Source organism: Seriola aureovittata, chromosome 10 (genome assembly GCF_021018895.1).
Source record: "Seriola aureovittata isolate HTS-2021-v1 ecotype China chromosome 10, ASM2101889v1, whole genome shotgun sequence".
NCBI classification, from domain to species: Eukaryota; Metazoa; Chordata; class Actinopteri; order Carangiformes; family Carangidae; genus Seriola; species Seriola aureovittata.
Window position 1 is genome coordinate 11225113 of NC_079373.1, and position 23999 is coordinate 11249111.

Genomic DNA, 23999 nt, shown 5'->3' on the forward strand with positions numbered 1-23999 from the left:
ATAGTGACTTGCTGCATTAAAGAGTGCAGCATTTCAAAATAAGTAGCCCAGCAATGGTTGCCCTTCATGTTGTGGCAGACCCTCTGGGATCTCCACTGCTAATTGCAGGGGTGGAAGTGTTTTCCACAACTTAACTGCTTGACAGAAACATGACAAGCGAGTGATGATTAACCCAAAAACCCCTCAGTATATTGTACTCAGTGAAGTGCGATCCTTACCGGCCTTGCCTTAAGTTTAACTTGTAAACAACTTTTCTTAAACCTTTTCTTCTATTATTTTCAACAAAACAAATGCTTTAGCCCTCTATTGATGTTATTGGGCCTATTGACATATTATGCTGTAAGAAGAGTTATGTAAGCTTGAATTTGCTAATTGCTGATGCAATAGTTTCAATATTGATGGTTTTTAATCCATAATTGCACTTTTTATTGCAATGGTATTGATTTAATTTGGTAATACAGCGGTTCAGTGGACAGGAGGAAGATCCAGGGGTTTGACCTTGTGTTAGCATGGCTTTCTTCTCAAGGGATTGATTTCACTGGACACAGGCATTTCCAGAAACACTGTTGTGTCTGTTGAACTGGAATCACTAAACTTCCCTATGTCAATGTAGTTTTCTGTTTGTTGCAGTCAAGTTAGCCTATGTGTAGACAAAGACCATGTTTTTTTGGCTCAGTGACCCTGTTGGTCTGCCCGAGCCCCTGTGTTAGCACCACCACTGTGTTGACAGCCTGTCTGCATTCAAATGAGTCAGAGGTCTGCGTTTCTTTCATGTAGGGCACAAATTAGTCTGAACGTGGCCTAAGGAAAACTGCAGATCCTCAAGGATAGACCAATTGGGAACCACTGTTTGAGTTTTAGTATCAGCAAGAAACTGAGCAACAACTGGCAAGAATTAACAAGAAAATGTATTTCTCTTCATTGTCCACCTTGTTTGTCTTTCTATGCATTCTAGCTCCTGCCATGGTGGAAAATTAAACTGTACAGGAATCCACAAAAATGAATGTAGGTACAAAGCACTCACCCCATCATAGTATTCCTACTATAGCGAAGTATGAAAGCTATATGGTGATGTCCTTTGTAAGACACTATCATTGTCATCAGCATGCGCCAATCCAATGGTTTTCTTCAGCTGCTCCAGTGCAAAGCCAGGTGACAAGGGATCAGAGTGCCAAAAAAGCTGTCAGACTCTGGACACAGAATGTGTAAGAATATCACTAACACTAGCGCATTACTATTAATGAATATTCTATACATGTATGCTAAAGCAGCAGAATCACATGTTAACTACTCTACTATTAAACTGTATAGGTCAACACACAGTGTATCTCGGGCTGTGTATGTCCTGCTGGTCTGATGTCAGATGGTAAAGGAGGCTGTGTTGAGGAGAAGGACTGTCCCTGCTTTTATAATGGACAGTCTTATGATTCTGGACAGACTGTCACTGTGGACTGCAATACCTGGTGAGCTTTCATATCTTACCCTGATGAAATGCTGTGTCAGCTCTCTGTTGTAGTCACTTTTTTTTTTTTTTTTTTTTAAATTGAGGACATACATTGACATTAATTAATCCTTTTAAATCATAGCACCTGCAAAAACAGAAAATGGGAGTGTACAGATCTTGAATGTGATGGAACCTGTACCATATATGGAGAAGGGCATTACATCACTTTTGATGAAAAGAAATTCTCCTTTAATGGGGGCTGTGGTTACATCTTCACTCAGGTATAGCACATATTTTTGTTTAGTATTTGTGATTAGTCAAAAATCAATCTCGTCATACTAATATCAATATCTTGCAGGATTATTGTGGGGACGATATGAATGGCACCTTCAGGGTCGTGACTGAGACTATCCCATGTGGAACAACTGAAAGCATCTGCTCCACTGCTATCAAGCTCTACTTAGGGGTATTTAACACTATTATATGCAATTTAAATAATTCTTTTAAAAGAATGCTGATTATAACTTTATGGGACTACAATGAGCGTGTTTTATTTCTTTCAGAACAAAGAAATTGTTCTTTCAGAAGAAAATGTCAGAGTTATTGAGCAAAGCAAAGGGGTGGACATACCCTATCACATCAGCACTATGGGTATATATCTTGTCATTGAGGCAAAGAATGGCCTTGTTGTCATCTGGAATAAAAAGACAACACTGATGATCAAACTCAGCTCCACATTCAAGGTGAGTGAGCAGATATACAGGTAGCCAAGTAAGATACATGTTAATAAGGTTATCATTTTACAAAGTAAGCGGATCTCATTTTATACCAGGGCAGAGTCTGTGGTCTGTGTGGGAATTATGATGGGAACATCAAGAATGATTTCACCACCAGAAACAAAGAAGTTGTGGTTGAAGCCCTTGAGTTTGGGAACAGCTGGAAAGTGTCGCCTACCTGTCCTAATGCAGACAAGCTAAAAAATCCCTGCAGTCTGTACTCACACAGGCAGGCCTGGGCATTAAAACACTGCAGCATTATCAAAAGTGAAGTATTTGCTGCCTGCCATTCAAAGGTAAGAAAACTGCCAATGAATGTCACATGGCATATATAGTCATTGTAATTAGTTTCAGGTGTACAGAATGGCTTTATGTATAACTAGCAAGGAAAATACAATTCAGCTTCTGCTTGCATTTACATTGGCTTCCTTCAAAAAGGTGGATTCCCAAAGCTATTATGATGCCTGTGTGAGAGACACATGCGCCTGCAATACAGGGGGAGATTGTGAGTGTTTCTGCTCAGCAGTAGCAGCCTATGCAGCAGTCTGTAATAAGGCCAGGGCCTGTGTGAAATGGAGGACTCCCACAATTTGCCGTACGTGTTTTATTTGTGTTTCTGTGAGGAGATAAATGAATATTACCATGTATTATGTCATCTGTCAGAATCAGCATTGGAATTTAAAGGTTCTGTAAAGGATTGTCACGGCCACTAGGTGTCACACTAGACCACCAGCATCTCAGAGCACACTGAAAGCAGCCACTAAACACACAAGTTGCGCAACTGAATAAAGTTACCGTGTACATGAGAGCCGACAATAAACAATCCAGCCACAACCATTAGCCAATGCTTGTATTGTTGTGACATGCTGCACAGCAATGCTGGCAGTTTGCCAGCTAGCAGTAGCAACATTTGCTGAACAAATTCATGGTTGCACAAAATTACTCTCACGGAGGGGACTCATGCACAAACTATTACTGGTACTAGACCGGCTACCAGTGGTGGATCTAGAAAAATCTATATGGGGTGACAGAGGGGTGGCAAGAGGTCTTGGCAGGGTGGCATGGGAGGACAGTATGTGGGAATCCCCATATACTGTATATGTTAATGGATTCAACAAAAGATCCACAAAAATACTTTTAAACTATTTATTGTTATATCATGCCCAGTATAAACACACTACCCAAGTGGTTGTAGTTTCTAAAAAATTCAGTTTGACATTCTGATAAAAGCAACAGGCACAGGATTAAAAATATAGACTGACACAGGACAAAAACTAAATAAAAGGGCAACACATTAGATAAAACAACAACATACCGTGGTCCAGCTGAACCCTCTGTCTCCCTATCATCATCATCATCTGCCTCCTTATCACTCCCTGTCTCTGTCACTCTCTCTGAATCTGAAACTTCATCTTTATCCTTCACATTAATTTCTTATTTTTCCTCTTCTTCTTCACTTATTTCTTCCACTCTTCATTCTGTGGCCTGCTCTGACCCTCCTGGTCTCTCCAGCATGCTGTCTTCTCTCGCTGTGTGTGAACGCCACTCTGCACGTTTGATGCAGGGCCGTGGCTAAGTATTTGAGGAGCCTAAGATAACATTTACAGTGATTCACTTTTGGTCAATTCATTGTTTGATTCAGTGCTTTGGGAAGCTTGTGGACATAGTGGCAGTTTGTTTTTAGTACAATTTTAAAAACACAAAAGTTAGGGGGGCAAGGCTTTACAGTGGGGATGCAGCTGCCCCCCCTTCCCGCCCTGTAGATCCGCCCTTGCTGGCTACCAAAACAAAGACCAGAGAAACTCAGATTACAACACACACACTTTGTTGTCTGCTAAGGACGCCATTACTACACTTAGCTAATCTTTACATAGAACATAGTCTCTCTTTTACAGAACCTTTAATAATATAGTTTTCAAATTAAAGCTGACACTCATTGTATTATAAAGGTTTCATAGTTAATGTTAATTAAGTATGAGAATAACTATATTAATGTCCCTTTCTTTTGTTCCATTAGCTCTATTCTGTGATTTTTACAACCCTGATGGAGAGTGTGAATGGCACTATGAGCCTTGTGGAAAACCTTGCATGAAGACATGCAGGAATCCCTCAGGAATATGCTACAATCAAATCCCAGCATTAGAAGGTACAAATGACATGAAAGGGATAGTTTATGTATAATTAAGGCTACTATTATTTAGAGAGAAATATTTGACCATGAATGGTCTTTTCTACTGAGGCGGTTTAGCAGCACCTTGTCAGCACCTGTTCTTTTCTAGTTTTGCAGTTTAATTTAACATGTAACTTTTTAAGGGTGCTATCCAAGATGCCCACCTGAAAGACCTTATTTGAATGAAGCTACCATGAAGTGTGTATCAAAGGAGCAATGTGGCTGCTATGATGATGAAGGAAAACATTACGAAGATGGGAAATTCATGCCTCCAAAGGAAAACTGTCACAACTGGTAAGAAAACTTCCTTAGTAATGCTAGAGTTGGTGAAAAATTAATAATTATTTATCATTATTAATCAATAATAATTAATGATAACCTATACATTTTTTAAAAGCTGTTATACTGAAATAATGTACACTTGTGTCACACAGTCATGTTCTTCAACTATATAGAGTGAAAACTATTACAGTAGCTTTCCTTATATGTATTTATATAGTAAAGAAATTTAAGTGGCAATAGACAAGTTTTTACTTCATCTTATCATTGTAAAGTAAATGTTGATTTCAAAATTTAATAGCTAAGGAATAATGATGCTATCTGCATTTAGATCGGTTCCCTATAAGCCTAGCTTCCACTATGCAATTCTTCCCGCCACTGGACATAAACCTTCATGAAAAAATTAAGACTCAATTTACAGCACAAAAAAAGCACGTCTGCTGCTGTGCAACCAAAACAGAAAGAGGATAGATCCTTTGTTTTCCCCAGTAGTCATCAGTAACTGTGGAAACCTGGTGAAATAAAAGAGCCTTATTGTAGGAGAAGGCAAAGAAGGTGAGGACAGAGAGTGATAGAAACTGAGGTAAAACAAGAGTGAACCTCAGATAGGCATTAACTCGATGGAGAAAGCCATGGTTGGACTAGGACAAAAATTCAGCCCTGGATTTATCCACCAGGACTGGAGAGAGGGTCGGTAAATAGATTGATAGGGTTAGTAAAAGCAGTCCCGATGGCTTTCTTAGAGAGCTCCAAACCGACACTCAGTTGGCCTTATTTCTACTTATTAATACAACCAGGCGTTTTACTCTGCCTACATCATTGCACTGATCGAGGTTTCAAGTTCAAATTCCTAAAAGGTTAAAAAGTTGTTGTTCTTCTAAATTCTTATATCTTTGATTCATTGTTCATTTGATAATATAAACAAAGAAACCATTTTCTGCCGGTGGCCTTTCATAAAATAAGCAGTAGTTAAACTTACTATGTTCAGTTATATTTGAGCCAGTCTTTGTGCAGCGGCACCAACATTAATACCACTTGGAAATGCAAGGGGAGTTAAGCTGAAAGGTTGCCGATTGCCACTTTAAGGTAACTGTGAAAATAACTTGAAATGAGACAGAAAACATTAAATATAGACATAAGGCTAAAAATTTACATTCAGTCTGTTTACACTGTACATATTTTCAAGATACATTTTCTTCCTTCATTTATCTTTCAGTTATTGTTCCTCAGCAAAGGTGAATTGCAGCTATGATGTCCAAGGTGAGAATCATAAACATTATTATGGTTATAATTAGTTTTGGGTGATATACAAATAATATTGCAATATGATATATGATATATATCTTGATATTTTGAAATCTCCTATAAAGCACTTCATAATTGCACAATTTAATACCTTGATGTATAAAATGCAGGAGTATGATGATTCCAGTCCTTGCAACATTTGTCTGAATTAAAACATACTTTTTTTGCTGTATATTCATTAGTCGTTCCTATTAGAACAATTTTAAATTTGCAAAAAGGGAGAAAACATAACCAAATGACAAGACTCCTTGAGAAAGAAATTTCACCCTAAGGTCTTCGTTTTTCATTTCAGCTCCCATTTTAAAAGGTTAGAGTGGCCTATTTTTCAAGCATCACATGCGAGGTTTCCAGCAAAATAGACATACTAGCAACATTGCATAAAACCGAAACCTTTGGAGGGGTGGGGTAGTGTTTGTGAGAGAGAGACCACCACAGGAGAAAGCATAAGGAGCGAAATGCCTATGTGACTTTAATGTCGGTGTCTTACAAGACTTATGTGGCAATTTATACTTGTCATTTCCTTCATTCCACATGAGACAAGCTGCAATACATCAATTATATTTGATATATTGCCCACCCCTAGGTATAGTTTTACCGATTGCCTCAGTTCTCAATGACAAAGCTACATAATGTACAAATTAATTGAAAAGACAATATTATGAATGGTATGAAAACAATAAAGATTTGAATGATGCCTTCTCTTTTTTGCAGCTTGCACTTGTTCATATAAAGGACATATATACAAGTATGGAGATAAGGTCTATGACACACATGATGGAGATGGAACCTGTATCACTGCTGTTTGTGGGAAAGATGGAAATATTACCAGAAATATAGGAAGCTGCCCTACAACTCCACCCACCCAGACATCAACAACAACAGCCTTTACTTTCAGCACATCTGGTAAGAAATACACTTTCACATCATAAGAGTGGAAGATTCCTAGTTAGTGAATTTTGAACTTTTGAAAGATGACTTGATGATTTACCCTTTTACTTTTATTGGCGTCACAGAAAAAACTACCTCAACAACGACAAAAATGACAATCAAAACAACAAATCTCATCTCTCCCACTCCAAGTTTTACAAGTGAGGCCGTGACCACCACCACAACAACAATCACACAAAAACCCACTACAACCATAATCACAGAAAAACCCACCTCCACTACAACCATAATCACACAAAAATCCACAACAACAACAACAACCACAGAAAAACCCACTACAACAACAATCACAGAAACACCCACCACCACTACAACAACAACAACAACAACAACAACAACCACAGAAAAACCCACTACAACAACAATCACAGAAACACCTGCCAGCACAACAACCATTGACTGCTTTCGTTGTAATTGGTCAGACTGGATAAACAATGATTACCCTGACAATGGTGGAGATTATGAAACCATAGACAAAATTACTTATCCAGATCTAAATGTTTGCAGTAAACCTCTGGAAATTGAATGTAGAGCAAAAGAATACAAAGATATACCTTTGAAAGACTTGGAACAAAAAGTAACATGCGACCCAACAAATGGACTAATCTGTCATAACAAAGATCAAGGTATACCTCCTATTTGTAACGACTATGAAATACGAGTCAAATGTTGCATTAACATTTGTGAGCCTTCAACCACAGTTACATCTTCACCAACAACTACAACAGAAAGGTCCTCCACAACATCAGTAACAACTACAGAAAAGCCCAGCACTAGTTCTGTCACAACCACAGAAAAACCCACAACAACCACAGAAAAACCCACCACCACTACACCCACAACCACAGAAACACCCACCAGCACAACAACAACCACAGAAAAACCCACTACAACCACAGAAAAACCCACCTCCACTACAACAATCACAACCACAGAAAAACCCACCTCCACCACAAGCATAATCACAGAAAAACCCACAACAACAACCACAGAAAAACCCACCACCACAACAACAGTCACAGAAAAGCCCACCTCCACTACAACCATAATCACAGAAAAATCCACAACAACAACAACCACAGAAAAACCCACTACAACAACAATCACAGAAACACCCACCACCACTACAACAACAACCACAACAACCACTGAAAAACCCACTACAACAACAATCACAGAAACACCCACCACCACTACAACAATCACAGAAACACCAACCAGCACAACAACCATTGACTGCTTTCGTTGTAATTGGTCAGACTGGATAAACAATGATTACCCTGACAATGGTGGAGATTATGAAACCATAGACAAAATTACTTATCCAGATCTAAATGTTTGCAGTAAACCTCTGGAAATTGAATGTAGAGCAAAAGAATACAAAGATATACCTTTGAAAGACTTGGAACAAAAAGTAACATGCGACCCAACAAATGGACTAATCTGTCATAACAAAGATCAAGGTATACCTCCTATTTGTAACGACTATGAAATACGAGTCAAATGTTGCATTAACATTTGTGAGCCTTCAACCACAGTTACATCTTCACCAACAACTACAACAGAAAGGTCCTCCACAACATCAGTAACAACTACAGAAAAGCCCAGCACTAGTTCTGTCACAACCACAGAAAAACCCACAACAACCACAGAAAAACCCACCACCACTACACCCACAACCACAGAAACACCCACCAGCACAACAACAACCACAGAAAAACCCACAACAACCACAGAAAAACCCACCTCCACTACAACAATCACAACCACAGAAAAACCCACCTCCACCACAAGCATAATCACAGAAAAACCCACAACAACAACCACAGAAAAACCCACCACCACAACAACAATCACAGAAAAACCCACCTCCACTACAACCATAATCACAGAAAAATCCACAACAACAACAACCACAGAAAAACCCACTACAACAACAATCACAGAAACACCCACCACCACTACAACAACAACAACAACCACAACAACCACAGAAAAACCCACTACAACAACAATCACAGAAACACCCACCACCACCACTACAACAATCACAGAAACACCAACCAGCACAACAACCATTGACTGCTTTCGTTGTAATTGGTCAGACTGGATAAACAATGATTACCCTGACAATGGTGGAGATTATGAAACCATAGACAAAATTACTTATCCAGATCTAAATGTTTGCAGTAAACCTCTGGAAATTGAATGTAGAGCAAAAGAATACAAAGATATACCTTTGAAAGACTTGGAACAAAAAGTAACATGCGACCCAACAAATGGACTAATCTGTCATAACAAAGATCAAGGTATACCTCCTATTTGTAACGACTATGAAATACGAGTCAAATGTTGCATTAACATTTGTGAGCCTTCAACCACAGTTACATCTTCACCAACAACTACAACAGAAAGGTCCTCCACAACATCAGTAACAACTACAGAAAAGCCCAGCACTAGTTCTGTCACAACCACAGAAAAACCCACAACAACCACAGAAAAACCCACCACCACTACACCCACAACCACAGAAACACCCACCAGCACAACAAAAACCACAGAAAAACCCACAACAACATCAGAAAAACCCACCTCCACTACAACAATCACAACCACAGAAAAACCCACCTCCACCACAAGCATAATCACAGAAAAACCCACAACAACAACAACAACAACCACAGAAAAACCCACCACCACAACAACCATAATCACAGAAAAATCCACCTCCACTACAACCATAATCACAGAAAAATCCACAACAACAACAACCACAGAAAAACCCATTACAACAACAATCACAGAAACACCCACCACCACTACAACAACAACAACAACAACCACAACAACCACAGAGAAACCCACTACAACAACAATCACAGAAACACCCACCACCACTACAACAATCACAGAAACACCAACCAGCACAACAACCATTGACTGCTTTCGTTGTAATTGGTCAGACTGGATAAACAATGATTACCCTGACAATGGTGGAGATTATGAAACCATAGACAAAATTACTTATCCAGATCTAAATGTTTGCAGTAAACCTCTGGAAATTGAATGTAGAGCAAAAGAATACAAAGATATACCTTTGAAAGACTTGGAACAAAAAGTAACATGTGACCCAACAAATGGACTAATCTGTCATAACAAAGATCAAGGTATACCTCCTATTTGTAACGACTATGAAATACGAGTCAAATGTTGCATTAACATTTGTGAGCCTTCAACCACAGTTACATCTTCACCAACAACTACAACAGAAAGGTCCTCCACAACATCAGTAACAACTACAGAAAAGCCCAGCACTAGTTCTGTCACAACCACAGAAACACCCACAACAACCACAGAAAAACCCACCACCACTACAACCACAGAAACACCCACCAGCACAACAACAACCAGAGAAAACCCCACCACCACTACACCCACAACCACAGAAACACCCACCAGCACAACAACAACCACAGAAAAACCCACAACAACCACAGAAAAACCCACCTCCACTACAACAACCACAACCACAGAAAAACCAACCACCACTACAACCACAGAAACACCCACCAGCACAACAACAACCACAGAAAACCCCACTTCAACAACAACAATCACAGAAAAACCCACAACAACTGCTAAAGTAATTACAAATCCAGTGCTTACATCAACACCACATACAAAACAACATGGTAAGGTGACAACTACAATATCTACAGAAAAGCCCAGCACTAGTTCTGTAATAACCATAGAAAAACCCACAACAACCACAGAAAAACCCACCACTACAACAACCACAACCACAGAAAAACCCACCTCCACCACGACCATAATCACAGAAAAACCCACAACAACAACAACAACAACAATAACAACAACAACAACAACCACAGAAAAACCCACCACCACAACAACAGTCACAGGAAAACCCACCTCCACAACAACCATAATCACACAAAAATCCACAACAACAACCACAGAAAAACCCACTACAACAACAATCACAGAAACACCCACCACCACTACAACAATCACAGAAACACCAACCAGCACAACAACCATTGACTGCTTTCGTTGTAATTGGTCAGACTGGATAAACAATGATTACCCTGACAATGGTGGAGATTATGAAACCATAGACAAAATTACTTATCCAGATCTAAATGTTTGCAGTAAACCTCTGGAAATTGAATGTAGAGCAAAAGAATACAAAGATATACCTTTGAAAGACTTGGAACAAAAAGTAACATGCGACCCAACAAATGGACTAATCTGTCATAACAAAGATCAAGGTATACCTCCTATTTGTAACGACTATGAAATACGAGTCAAATGTTGCATTAACATTTGTGAGCCTTCAACCACAGTTACATCTTCACCAACAACTACAACAGAAAGGTCCTCCACAACATCAGTAACAACTACAGAAAAGCCCAGCACTAGTTCTGTCACAACCACAGAAAAACCCACAACAACCACAGAAAAACCCACCACCACTACACCCACAACCACAGAAACACCCACCAGCACAACAACAACCACAGAAAAACCCACAACAACCACAGAAAAACCCACCTCCACTACAACAATCACAACCACAGAAAAACCCACCTCCACCACAAGCATAATCACAGAAAAACCCACAACAACAACCACAGAAAAACCCACCACCACAACAACAGTCACAGAAAAACCCACCTCCACTACAACCATAATCACAGAAAAATCCACAACAACAACAACCACAGAAAAACCCACTACAACAACAATCACAGAAACACCCACCACCACTACAACAATAACAACAACCACAACAACCACAGAAAAACCCACTACAACAACAATCACAGAAACACCCACCACCACTACAACAATCACAGAAACACCAACCAGCACAACAACCATTGACTGCTTTCGTTGTAATTGGTCAGACTGGATAAACAATGATTACCCTGACAATGGTGGAGATTATGAAACCATAGACAAAATTACTTATCCAGATCTAAATGTTTGCAGTAAACCTCTGGAAATTGAATGTAGAGCAAAAGAATACAAAGATATACCTTTGAAAGACTTGGAACAAAAAGTAACATGCGACCCAACAAATGGACTAATCTGTCATAACAAAGATCAAGGTATACCTCCTATTTGTAACGACTATGAAATACGAGTCAAATGTTGCATTAACATTTGTGAGCCTTCAACCACAGTTACATCTTCACCAACAACTACAACAGAAAGGTCCTCCACAACATCAGTAACAACTACAGAAAAGCCCAGCACTAGTTCTGTCACAACCACAGAAAAACCCACCACCACAACAACCACAGAAAAACCCACCACCACTACAACCACAGAAACACCCACCAGCACAACAACAACCAGAGAAAACCCCACCACCACTACACCCACAACCACAGAAACACCCACCAGCACAACAACAACCACAGAAAAACCCACAACAACCACAGAAAAACCCACCTCCACTACAACAACCACAACCACAGAAAAACCAACCACCACTACAACCACAGAAACACCCACCAGCACAACAACAACCACAGAAAACCCCACTTCAACAACAACAATCACAGAAAAACCCACAACAACTGCTAAAGTAATTACAAATCCAGTGCTTACATCAACACCACATACAAAACAACATGGTAAGGTGACAACTACAATATCTACAGAAAAGCCCAGCACTAGTTCTGTAATAACCATAGAAAAACCCACAACAACCACAGAAAAACCCACCACTACAACAACCACAACCACAGAAAAACCCACCTCCACCACAACCATAATCACAGAAAAACCCACAACAACAACAACAATAACAACAACAACAACAACCACAGAAAAACCCACCACCACAACAACAGTCACAGGAAAACCCACCTCCACAACAACCATAATCACACAAAAATCCACAACAACAACCACAGAAAAACCCACTACAACAACAATCACAGAAACACCCACCACCACTACAACAATCACAGAAACACCAACCAGCACAACAACCATTGACTGCTTTCGTTGTAATTGGTCAGACTGGATAAACAATGATTACCCTGACAATGGTGGAGATTATGAAACCATAGACAAAATTACTTATCCAGATCTAAATGTTTGCAGTAAACCTCTGGAAATTGAATGTAGAGCAAAAGAATACAAAGATATACCTTTGAAAGACTTGGAACAAAAAGTAACATGCGACCCAACAAATGGACTAATCTGTCATAACAAAGATCAAGGTATACCTCCTATTTGTAACGACTATGAAATACGAGTCAAATGTTGCATTAACATTTGTGAGCCTTCAACCACAGTTACATCTTCACCAACAACTACAACAGAAAGGTCCTCCACAACATCAGTAACAACTACAGAAAAGCCCAGCACTAGTTCTGTCACAACCACAGAAAAACCCACAACAACAACAACCAGAGAAAACCCCACCACCACTACACCCACAACCACAGAAACACCCACCAGCACAACAACAACACAGAAAAACCCACAACAACCACAGAAAAACCCACCTCCACTACAACAACCACAACAACCACAGAAAAACCCACCTCCACCACAAGCATAATCACAGAAAAACCACAACAACCACAGAAACACCAACCAGCACAACAACAACCACAACCACAGAAACACCACCAGCACAACAAAAACCACAGAAAAACCCACCTCCACTACAACCATAATCACAGAAAAATCCACAACAACAACAACCACAGAAAAACCCACTACAACAACAATCACAGAAACACCCACCACCACTACAACAACAACAACAACCACAACAACCACAGAAAAACCCACTACAACAACAATCACAGAAAAACCCACCACTACAACAATCACAGAAACACCAACCAGCACAACAACCATTGACTGCTTTCGTTGTAATTGGTCAGACTGGATAAACAATGATTACCCTGACAATGGTGGAGATTATGAAACCATAGACAAAATTACTTATCCAGATCTAAATGTTTGCAGTAAACCTCTGGAAATTGAATGTAGAGCAAAAGAATACAAAGATATACCTTTGAAAGACTTGGAACAAAAAGTAACATGCGACCCAACAAATGGACTAATCTGTCATAACAAAGATCAAGGTATACCTCCTATTTGTAACGACTATGAAATACGAGTCAAATGTTGCATTAACATTTGTGAGCCTTCAACCACAGTTACATCTTCACCAACAACTACAACAGAAAGGTCCTCCACAACATCAGTAACAACTACAGAAAAGCCCAGCACTAGTTCTGTCACAACCACAGAAAAACCCACAACAACCACAGAAAAACCCACCACCACTACAACCACAGAAACACCCACCAGCACAACAACAACCAGAGAAAACCCCACCACCACTACACCCACAACCACAGAAACACCCACCAGCACAACAACAACCACAGAAAAACCCACAACAACCACAGAAAAACCCACCACCACTACAACAACCACAACCACAGAAACACCCACCAGCACAACAACAACCACAGAAAAACCCACAACAACCACAGAAAAACCCACAACAACCACAGAAAAACCCACCACCACTACACCCACAACCACAGAAACACCCACCAGCACAACAACAACCACAGAAAAACCCACAACAACATCAGAAAAACCCACCTCCACTACAACAATCACAACCACAGAAAAACCCACCTCCACCACAAGCATAATCACAGAAAAACCCACAACAACAACAACAACAACCACAGAAAAACCCACCACCACAACAACCATAATCACAGAAAAATCCACCTCCACTACAACCATAATCACAGAAAAATCCACAACAACAACAACCACAGAAAAACCCATTACAACAACAATCACAGAAACACCCACCACCACTACAACAATAACAACAACCACAACAACCACAGAAAAACCCACTACAACAACAATCACAGAAACACCCACCACCACTACAACAATCACAGAAACACCAACCAGCACAACAACCATTGACTGCTTTCGTTGTAATTGGTCAGACTGGATAAACAATGATTACCCTGACAATGGTGGAGATTATGAAACCATAGACAAAATTACTTATCCAGATCTAAATGTTTGCAGTAAACCTCTGGAAATTGAATGTAGAGCAAAAGAATACAAAGATATACCTTTGAAAGACTTGGAACAAAAAGTAACATGCGACCCAACAAATGGACTAATCTGTCATAACAAAGATCAAGGTATACCTCCTATTTGTAACGACTATGAAATACGAGTCAAATGTTGCATTAACATTTGTGAGCCTTCAACCACAGTTACATCTTCACCAACAACTACAACAGAAAGGTCCTCCACAACATCAGTAACAACTACAGAAAAGCCCAGCACTAGTTCTGTCACAACCACAGAAACACCCACAACAACCACAGAAAAACCCACCACCACTACAACCACAGAAACACCCACCAGCACAACAACAACCAGAGAAAACCCCACCACCACTACACCCACAACCACAGAAACACCCACCAGCACAACAACAACCACAGAAAAACCACAACAACCACAGAAAAACCCACCTCCACTACAACAACCACAACCACAGAAAAACCAACCACCACTACAACCACAGAAACACCCACCAGCACAACAACAACCACAGAAAAACCCCACTTCAACAACAACAATCACAGAAAAACCCACAACAACTGCTAAAGTAATTACAAATCCAGTGCTTACATCAACACCACATACAAAACAACATGGTAAGGTGACAACTACAATATCTACAGAAAAGCCCAGCACTAGTTCTGTAATAACCATAGAAAAACCCACAACAACCACAGAAAAACCACCACCACAACAACAACCACAACCACAGAAAAACCCACCTCCACCACAACCATAATCACAGAAAAACCCACAACAACAACAACAACAACAACAACAATAACAACAACAACAACCACAGAAAAACCCACCACCACAACAACAGTCACAGAAAAACCCACCTCCACAACAACCATAATCACACAAAAATCCACAACAACAACCACAGAAAAACCCACTACAACAACAATCACAGAAACACCCACCACCACTACAACAATCACAGAAACACCAACCAGCACAACAACCATTGACTGCTTTCGTTGTAATTGGTCAGACTGGATAAACAATGATTACCCTGACAATGGTGGAGATTATGAAACCATAGACAAAATTACTTATCCAGATCTAAATGTTTGCAGTAAACCTCTGGAAATTGAATGTAGAGCAAAAGAATACAAAGATATACCTTTGAAAGACTTGGAACAAAAAGTAACATGCGACCCAACAAATGGACTAATCTGTCATAACAAAGATCAAGGTATACCTCCTATTTGTAACGACTATGAAATACGAGTCAAATGTTGCATTAACATTTGTGAGCCTTCAACCACAGTTACATCTTCACCAACAACTACAACAGAAAGGTCCTCCACAACATCAGTAACAACTACAGAAAAGCCCAGCACTAGTTCTGTCACAACCACAGAAAAACCCACAACAACCACAGAAAAACCCACCACCACTACACCCACAACCACAGAAACACCCACCAGCACAACAACAACCACAGAAAAACCCACAACAACCACAGAAAAACCCACCTCCACTACAACAATCACAACCACAGAAAAACCCACCTCCACCACAAGCATGATCACAGAAAAACCCACAACAACAACAACAACAACAACAACAACAACAACAACCACAGAAAAACCCACCACCACAACAACAGTCACAGAAAAACCCACCTCCACTACAACCATAATCACAGAAAAATCCACAACAACAACAACCACAGAAAAACCCACTACAACAACAATCACAGAAACACCCACCACCACTACAACAATAACAACAACCACAACAACCACAGAAAAACCCACTACAACAACAATCACAGAAACACCCACCACCACTACAACAATCACAGAAACACCAACCAGCACAACAACCATTGACTGCTTTCGTTGTAATTGGTCAGACTGGATAAACAATGATTACCCTGACAATGGTGGAGATTATGAAACCATAGACAAAATTACTTCTCCAGATCTAAATGTTTGCAGTAAACCTCTGGAAATTGAATGTAGAGCAAAAGAATACAAAGATATACCTTTGAAAGACTTGGAACAAAAAGTAACATGCGACCCAACAAATGGACTAATCTGTCATAACAAAGATCAAGGTATACCTCCTATTTGTAACGACTATGAAATACGAGTCAAATGTTGCATTAACATTTGTGAGCCTTCAACCACAGTTACATCTTCACCAACAACTACAACAGAAAGGTCCTCCACAACATCAGTAACAACTACAGAAAAGCCCAGCACTAGTTCTGTCACAACCACAGAAAAACCCACAACAACCACAGAAAAACCCACCACCACTACACCCACAACCACAGAAACACCCACCAGCACAACAACCACAGAAAAACCCACAACAACCACAGAAAAACCCACCTCCACTACAACAATCACAACCACAGAAAAACCCACCTCCACCACAAGCATAATCACAGAAAAACCCACAACAACAACAACAACAACAACAACCACAGAAAAACCCACCACCACAACAACAGTCACAGAAAAACCCACCTCCACTACAACCATAATCACAGAAAAATCCACAACAACAACAACCACAGAAAAACCCACTACAACAACAATCACAGAAACACCCACCACCACTACAACAATAACAACAACCACAACAACCACAGAAAAACCCACTACAACAACAATCACAGAAACACCCACCACCACTACAACAATCACAGAAACACCAACCAGCACAACAACCATTGACTGCCTTCGTTGTAATTGGTCAGACTGGATAAACAATGATTACCCTGACAATGGTGGAGATTATGAAACCATAGACAAAATTACTTATCCAGATCTAAATGTTTGCAGTAAACCTCTGGAAATTGAATGTAGAGCAAAAGAATACAAAGATATACCTTTGAAAGACTTGGAACAAAAAGTAACATGCGACCCAACAAATGGACTAATCTGTCATAACAAAGATCAAGGTATACCTCCTATTTGTAACGACTATGAAATACGAGTCAAATGTTGCATTAACATTTGTGAGCCTTCAACCACAGTTACATCTTCACCAACAACTACAACAGAAAGGTCCTCCACAACATCAGTAACAACTACAGAAAAGCCCAGCACTAGTTCTGTCACAACCACAGAAAAACCCACAACAACCACAGAAAAACCCACCACCACTACAACCACAACCACAGAAACACCCACCAGCACAACAACAACCACAGAAAAACCCACCACCACTACAACAACCACAACCACAGAAAAACCCACTTCCACTACAACCATTACCACAGAAAAACCCACCTCCACTACAACCATAATCACAGAAAAACCCACAACAACAACAACAACAACAACAACAATCACAGAAAAACCCACAACAACAACAATCACAGAAATGTCCACCAGAACAAGCAGCAGTACAATAAAGTCCACCACCTTGGCAACAACAGAAAAGTCAACTGCAACTTCCACAATCAGTGAACGACCCACAACCACAACGAAATCAACCACAGAAACACCAATTGAAACAACTGAAAAAATCATCACAGCCACAGGAAAATCTACTACCCAACCCTCAACGACAGAGAAGCTCTCTTTTGAAACTCCAACTGCAACACCTTCAACTTCTCATTCTTCAGCTTCAGGCAGAACAACTTTATGTTTTTGCAAGTACCTGGATCAGATTTTCTCTCCTGGTAAGTAATGTGCTCAGTTTGTGCTCGTCATCATTTGGTTTTCATACTAGTACAATGATATTTTGGTCATAGTCACACTTCTCCTTACCATGTAGCATACCAGAACACCTTAAGTGAGACATGTTTGTGCTCTGACGTCAAATCCTGTTTGCCCTGAGATCTGTTGCCAGAGTCCACAAATATGATAAAACTGATGTGTATACAGGCAATACACAAATGCTAACAAACACAATTGGCTTCATTCAGTTCAATAAAGGGTTTTTTCATCCTTATCTATGCAATAGTTACCTTTAATGGTTAGCCTGCATAGTGGAGGGATAAGTGACCACAGTTTGGTCATTACCTCGTCCCTACTGGTGCTGTGGTCAAAACATGCATCAATTGGAGCAATATTTATCTATGATTTAGTTGGAATGATATGGTAGAGTAAATTGATTTCCCCCATAGACTTTGCATTTAAGCATCCACTTTATTTACATTAATGTGGTCAGACTTGTATTCACAAAAATGCATTAAAAGGACAACAGCAACCCTGGCTTTTGATCTAACTTCATTGTTTTCCCCCCATATAGGTAGTTTCATGTACAACAAGACTGATGGAGAAGGCTGGTGTTTCACTGCATACTGCAGTTTAACATGCAGTGTTGAGAAGCATGCTACACCATGTCACTTCACTACTCCACAAGCAACTAGCACCACCACATTAAGCCCTGCCACTACAACACAAAGTGGCTCAACTGTAGTCAGTACAATGACAGGATCCACATTGAAGCCTTTCAAAGACTGTTCATATCTAAAGCCGCCTAGAAAGGTATTCAAATTCAGTTATATAAACATTTACTTTGAACACATTAGAACAAAGGCCAATTGTTGTCTTATTTAATTTCCTTTCATTCATTAAGGTCCCAGTTAGCTTAATCAAAGGTGACGCTGTTCTGTCCAATCACATAATTAACAGACAACATAAAAACACATTCAAGCATCCCATAACAACAACTCACAACATACAAAACCAGACAGAGATATTACACAAACACATAAATAAACAAATAGCTCCAAAAAATAAAATATTTTACAGGTAAGTAATATGACATTGCTCAGCGATTTATATGTCACTAAAAGACATAAGACTTGCATATACTGCAATTCAACTTACCATTATATTTACAAAGTACATTTTCCCTTGTTTCTTGAATTTCACAAAATTATAGATGTATATATTAAAAATGAAATATGCATATATTTACTTAGGGGGCTCAAACATAATATTTCTTTTGCTATTCTTAATTTGCTAAAAGCACTACTTTGCCATTTACAGCATGGCGAGTCATGGAAGCCAAACAACTGCACCACAGCAACATGTGACGATGGTAAAGTAATCACAGAACATGTGCCATGTGAAAGCGTGACCATGCCTGTATGCGAAAATGGGTACCAACCAGTTAAGGTCTATGATGAAGCAGGCTGCTGTTTTCACTACAGCTGCAGATGTAAGCTCAGACGAAAACATTTTAAAGTTCAAGCAGCACAGCAGCACATTCATGCAGCAAAACGCAATATATAGTTTTCTCTGACGTAACATGCAATGTTATCTCAATCTAATATTTACAGGTGTTTGTTCTGTCTGGGGAGATCCTCATTATAAGACATTTGATGGTCAAGACTACAGTTTCCAGAAAAATTGTACATACGTCCTGGTCAAAGAGATCATTCCCAAACACAATTTTAAGATTCTCATCGACAATGAAAACTGTGATGCCTCTGGAACTGTGACCTGTGCTAAAGCCTTGACTGTGTTTTACAAGGAGTATGAAATTAATCTTTCACAGGAGAGAATCCCAAAGACCGTAAACTTGGTAACTATGGCTACAAAAAAACTTGAATATATCAAATGATATGCAATGCTAATCTGAAGTAAATGTTTTGTCTTGTGTTATATATGGTGAATCTGAATAAACCTGAGGCCTGTTTAGAAAGACTCTTACAAATGTTACAATTCTTTAGGTGCACATCAACGGCAAGCGGGTATTCCCAACTTACTCTAATAAAGACTTCATCATCACAAGTACAGCAATTCATGTTTTTTTGAGAATCCCGGCAATTGATGCAGAAGTGACATTCAAAGGACTTAGCTCCGCCATTGAATTGCCATTTACCCTTTTCCACAACAACACAGAGGGACAGTGTGGTAAGCTGATAACAATTTGTTAGCATAAACTTTGTGAAAAGCAAATGAGGGTGCATGTTACGTTCATAGATGTAACTGCCGTTGGATTTAACAAATGTAACAAATGAGTTGTAATATCTGCCATGTTCATATTTATTTTCACAAGGTACCTGTGACAATAACAGGAAAAATGACTGCAGATTACCAAATGGCCAGATTCATCCCTCATGCTCTGAGATGGGAAATCACTGGCATGTACCCGACAAGAATAAGCCATATTGTGAGGTACCGTCTCTTCCACCAACACCAGGACCTACACCAACAACCTGCAAACCTGATATCTGTGAAATTTTGATCAGCAAGTAAGGATTTACAGAATAAACATGAACACATTATACCACTTCATTCAGCAGTATAACTCGATATAACACCCTACTTTCTTTCGGTTTGTACATTAAGGGTGTTTGAGAAATGCCACAAAGTCATCGCACCAGAGTCCTTTTATGAGGCTTGTAAATTTGATGTTTGCCACATGCCAAATTCCACTGTGGGTTGTTCCAGTCTGGAAGCATATGCAATGTTGTGTGCTGAAGCATCTGTCTGTGTAGACTGGAGGAGCATCACGAATGGACAGTGTGGTAGGAGGGTTTTGTTTCAGTAGAAATCAAATAATATTATTCTCAGATGTCCTGATTACCTTGTTTTTCATGTTTAAATCCACTTTCTCTTATTGTAGAATATAAATGTCCAGAAAATAAAGTCTACAAGCCTTGTGGACCAAGCTTTGTACCAACTTGCAATGCAAGGTAATCCCTCAGTTTTATTTATGCAATATCACAAATTAAATAATGTCAGCAGCTTGTAATTTAACAAGGCTAAGTTTCCATGCTTACACCTCTGAGAGGCTGTACTTAAGCTGACCTAAATGCTAACATCAGGATGCTAACATGCTCACAATGACAATGCTAACATGCTGACGTTAAGCAGATATTTGGTCATAAACCAAAGTATATACCACAAATTCCAATTTTGATGTAGTGGTGGTGCTAGAAAAAATAGTCAAGTGATTACCAAAGTGATTACAGTTGATCCTGATGGGGACATGAATGTCTGTATCAAATGTCTTGGCAATCTATCAAATGATTGTTGAGACATTTTAACTTACAACCACAAATGTTAACTGTATTGTGGCAATAGAGGAAAAGTCAGAGGATCACCAAAGTCATTAGTATTCATCATCTGGGGACCATGAACATTTGCGCAACATTTCATGGCAATTAATATAACTGTTGAGATATTTCAGCCTGGGCCAAAGTAGTGGACAGACAGACATTGCTATCCCTAAAGCCTCGCTGCTAGCATGACAAAAAAATAAATCAATCAATCAATACTTAGCACTGCATTATACACATCATTTATCATTTTATTCCTGAAATTATTATGTGTAATTTTCACCATCAATTGTCTTCACATTTAGATACAATGAGAAGTATGCACAACAATTCCAGGGAGAAAAAGCTGAACAGAACACTGCCTTTAATCAATTCACTGAGGGATGCTTCTGCCTAGAGGGGATGACTTTATTCAGTTCAAACTCTGACATCTGTGTCACTTCCTGTAAGAGCATTTTCTTTGGTGAAGAAAAATCTAATTCTTTGTGATTGAATGAATGTGCAGGTAAACTCAGTGTTTTTATGTTGAAGGTTGCACTGGACCTGATGGCCAACCCAAGCAGGTATGCTACCTTGCATGAAAACACTACATTGCGTTCTTATTATTCACAGTGTATTTGTTGCTGTCATAACAACACTTCTGTTCCATCACTCAAACAGCTTGGTGAGACTTGGCAGAGTGGCTGTCAGCAGTGTGTTTGTGATCAGAACACTTTGAGTGTTCAGTGTAAGCCTCTCACATGTCCCACTCAAGAACCAGTTATCTGTACCAAGGTGGGTGAGGTGTTGGTGAACCGCACAGTGGACTGCTGTGAGAGACTGACATGTGGTGAGTGATTTGAAACACCACTCCTACATCTGCTGACAGTGTTTAAGAGAGAGGTAGAACAGTTTAATCATCATGAGAATTATAATCACAGATGATTGACTGACTGACTGACTGACTGACTGACTGAAATAGAGTTGAGTGATTATGAGTGATAATTTTACAAGTACATATAGGCAAAATTACAGCACAGTCTTTGTCTTTAAGATAAACACAAAGCTTGTGCTACAGAAAATGGACCAGACTCAGTGAATAGCTCCCTAAGCTTAACATGTCCTATGATAACTATTAATTTAGCTATACAGACTAATGAGCAGCGATAACTAACATGTCTTTGGGGTCATCAGGTGGGAACCTCCTTTCACCAGTGTTTCGTCTAGTTGGTCCCACGACACCTCCAGGAGGCTAGACAGTGATCACTGGCGTCCCAGAGTCACTCCCCTAATGCCAGCCATCACTGCTCCTCACACCACGACTATTTTCTTTATCTTGCCTATGCTACCACAAACAACACCATCATCAACTCTGACAAAACACACTAACAGATTAAGCAGATTCAGCAAACAAAATCCCCTAAACAGTTGGAGAAAGTGGCGGCCATTTTGAATGAGGGAGGTAGAGTCAAGGAGAGATGCCTTTTTGAGCTAAACTCTCCCCCGCCGGGTTAGGCTGTGCTCCCCCCCCCCCCCCTACTCCCCCACTCTCCAAGACATCAAACTAACAAACAAACAAACAATCAAACTCACCTAAACAGCCAAAGACACACTACAAACCAATTCAATACAAGCAAACAATACAGGCCACCTCACCTGGACTAACCGCATGGTCTCAAAGAGGCTCACACAGGCCACACCCCCACTTAAAAACACTTCCTCTTCCTGGATTTCTTCCTTGCTTCTCCTAAGAGTCCGTCTATCCTAAGTGCTCCCCCTGCTGGGCCCCCAGCTACCATTACTCCTTCTCATCCAAATCCACTGACTGGATCTTGCTGCCTCATCTGACATGTCCTTTACAATTTTCCTCACACTCTGTCCACTTGCTCCTAACTCCCTTACCAAAGAGACAACAGACCTTGCTACAAATCCTCT

General features: G+C 39.8%; 1 protein-coding gene across 1 annotated transcript in view; it reads left to right on the plus strand.

Moving 5' to 3' along the window:
• The window catches only part of LOC130176195 (mucin-5AC-like), a 36193-nt gene that overhangs the window by 7070 nt on the left and 5124 nt on the right, over positions 1 to 23999 (plus strand). The window contains exons 18-42 of the mRNA XM_056387140.1: positions 956 to 1005; positions 1105 to 1205; positions 1312 to 1463; positions 1587 to 1725; positions 1803 to 1910; positions 2008 to 2187; positions 2277 to 2516; positions 2659 to 2815; positions 4238 to 4366; positions 4534 to 4684; positions 5886 to 5929; positions 6686 to 6877; positions 6988 to 13360; positions 13589 to 15479; positions 15734 to 18746; positions 19319 to 19557; positions 20065 to 20236; positions 20358 to 20602; positions 20751 to 20934; positions 21080 to 21275; positions 21373 to 21551; positions 21650 to 21719; positions 22391 to 22530; positions 22617 to 22648; positions 22746 to 22914. Coding sequence (XP_056243115.1) covers positions 956 to 1005; positions 1105 to 1205; positions 1312 to 1463; positions 1587 to 1725; positions 1803 to 1910; positions 2008 to 2187; positions 2277 to 2516; positions 2659 to 2815; positions 4238 to 4366; positions 4534 to 4684; positions 5886 to 5929; positions 6686 to 6877; positions 6988 to 13360; positions 13589 to 15479; positions 15734 to 18746; positions 19319 to 19557; positions 20065 to 20236; positions 20358 to 20602; positions 20751 to 20934; positions 21080 to 21275; positions 21373 to 21551; positions 21650 to 21719; positions 22391 to 22530; positions 22617 to 22648; positions 22746 to 22914 — 14546 coding nt within the window. The remainder of the gene's footprint in view (positions 1 to 955; positions 1006 to 1104; positions 1206 to 1311; positions 1464 to 1586; positions 1726 to 1802; positions 1911 to 2007; positions 2188 to 2276; positions 2517 to 2658; positions 2816 to 4237; positions 4367 to 4533; positions 4685 to 5885; positions 5930 to 6685; positions 6878 to 6987; positions 13361 to 13588; positions 15480 to 15733; positions 18747 to 19318; positions 19558 to 20064; positions 20237 to 20357; positions 20603 to 20750; positions 20935 to 21079; positions 21276 to 21372; positions 21552 to 21649; positions 21720 to 22390; positions 22531 to 22616; positions 22649 to 22745; positions 22915 to 23999) is intronic.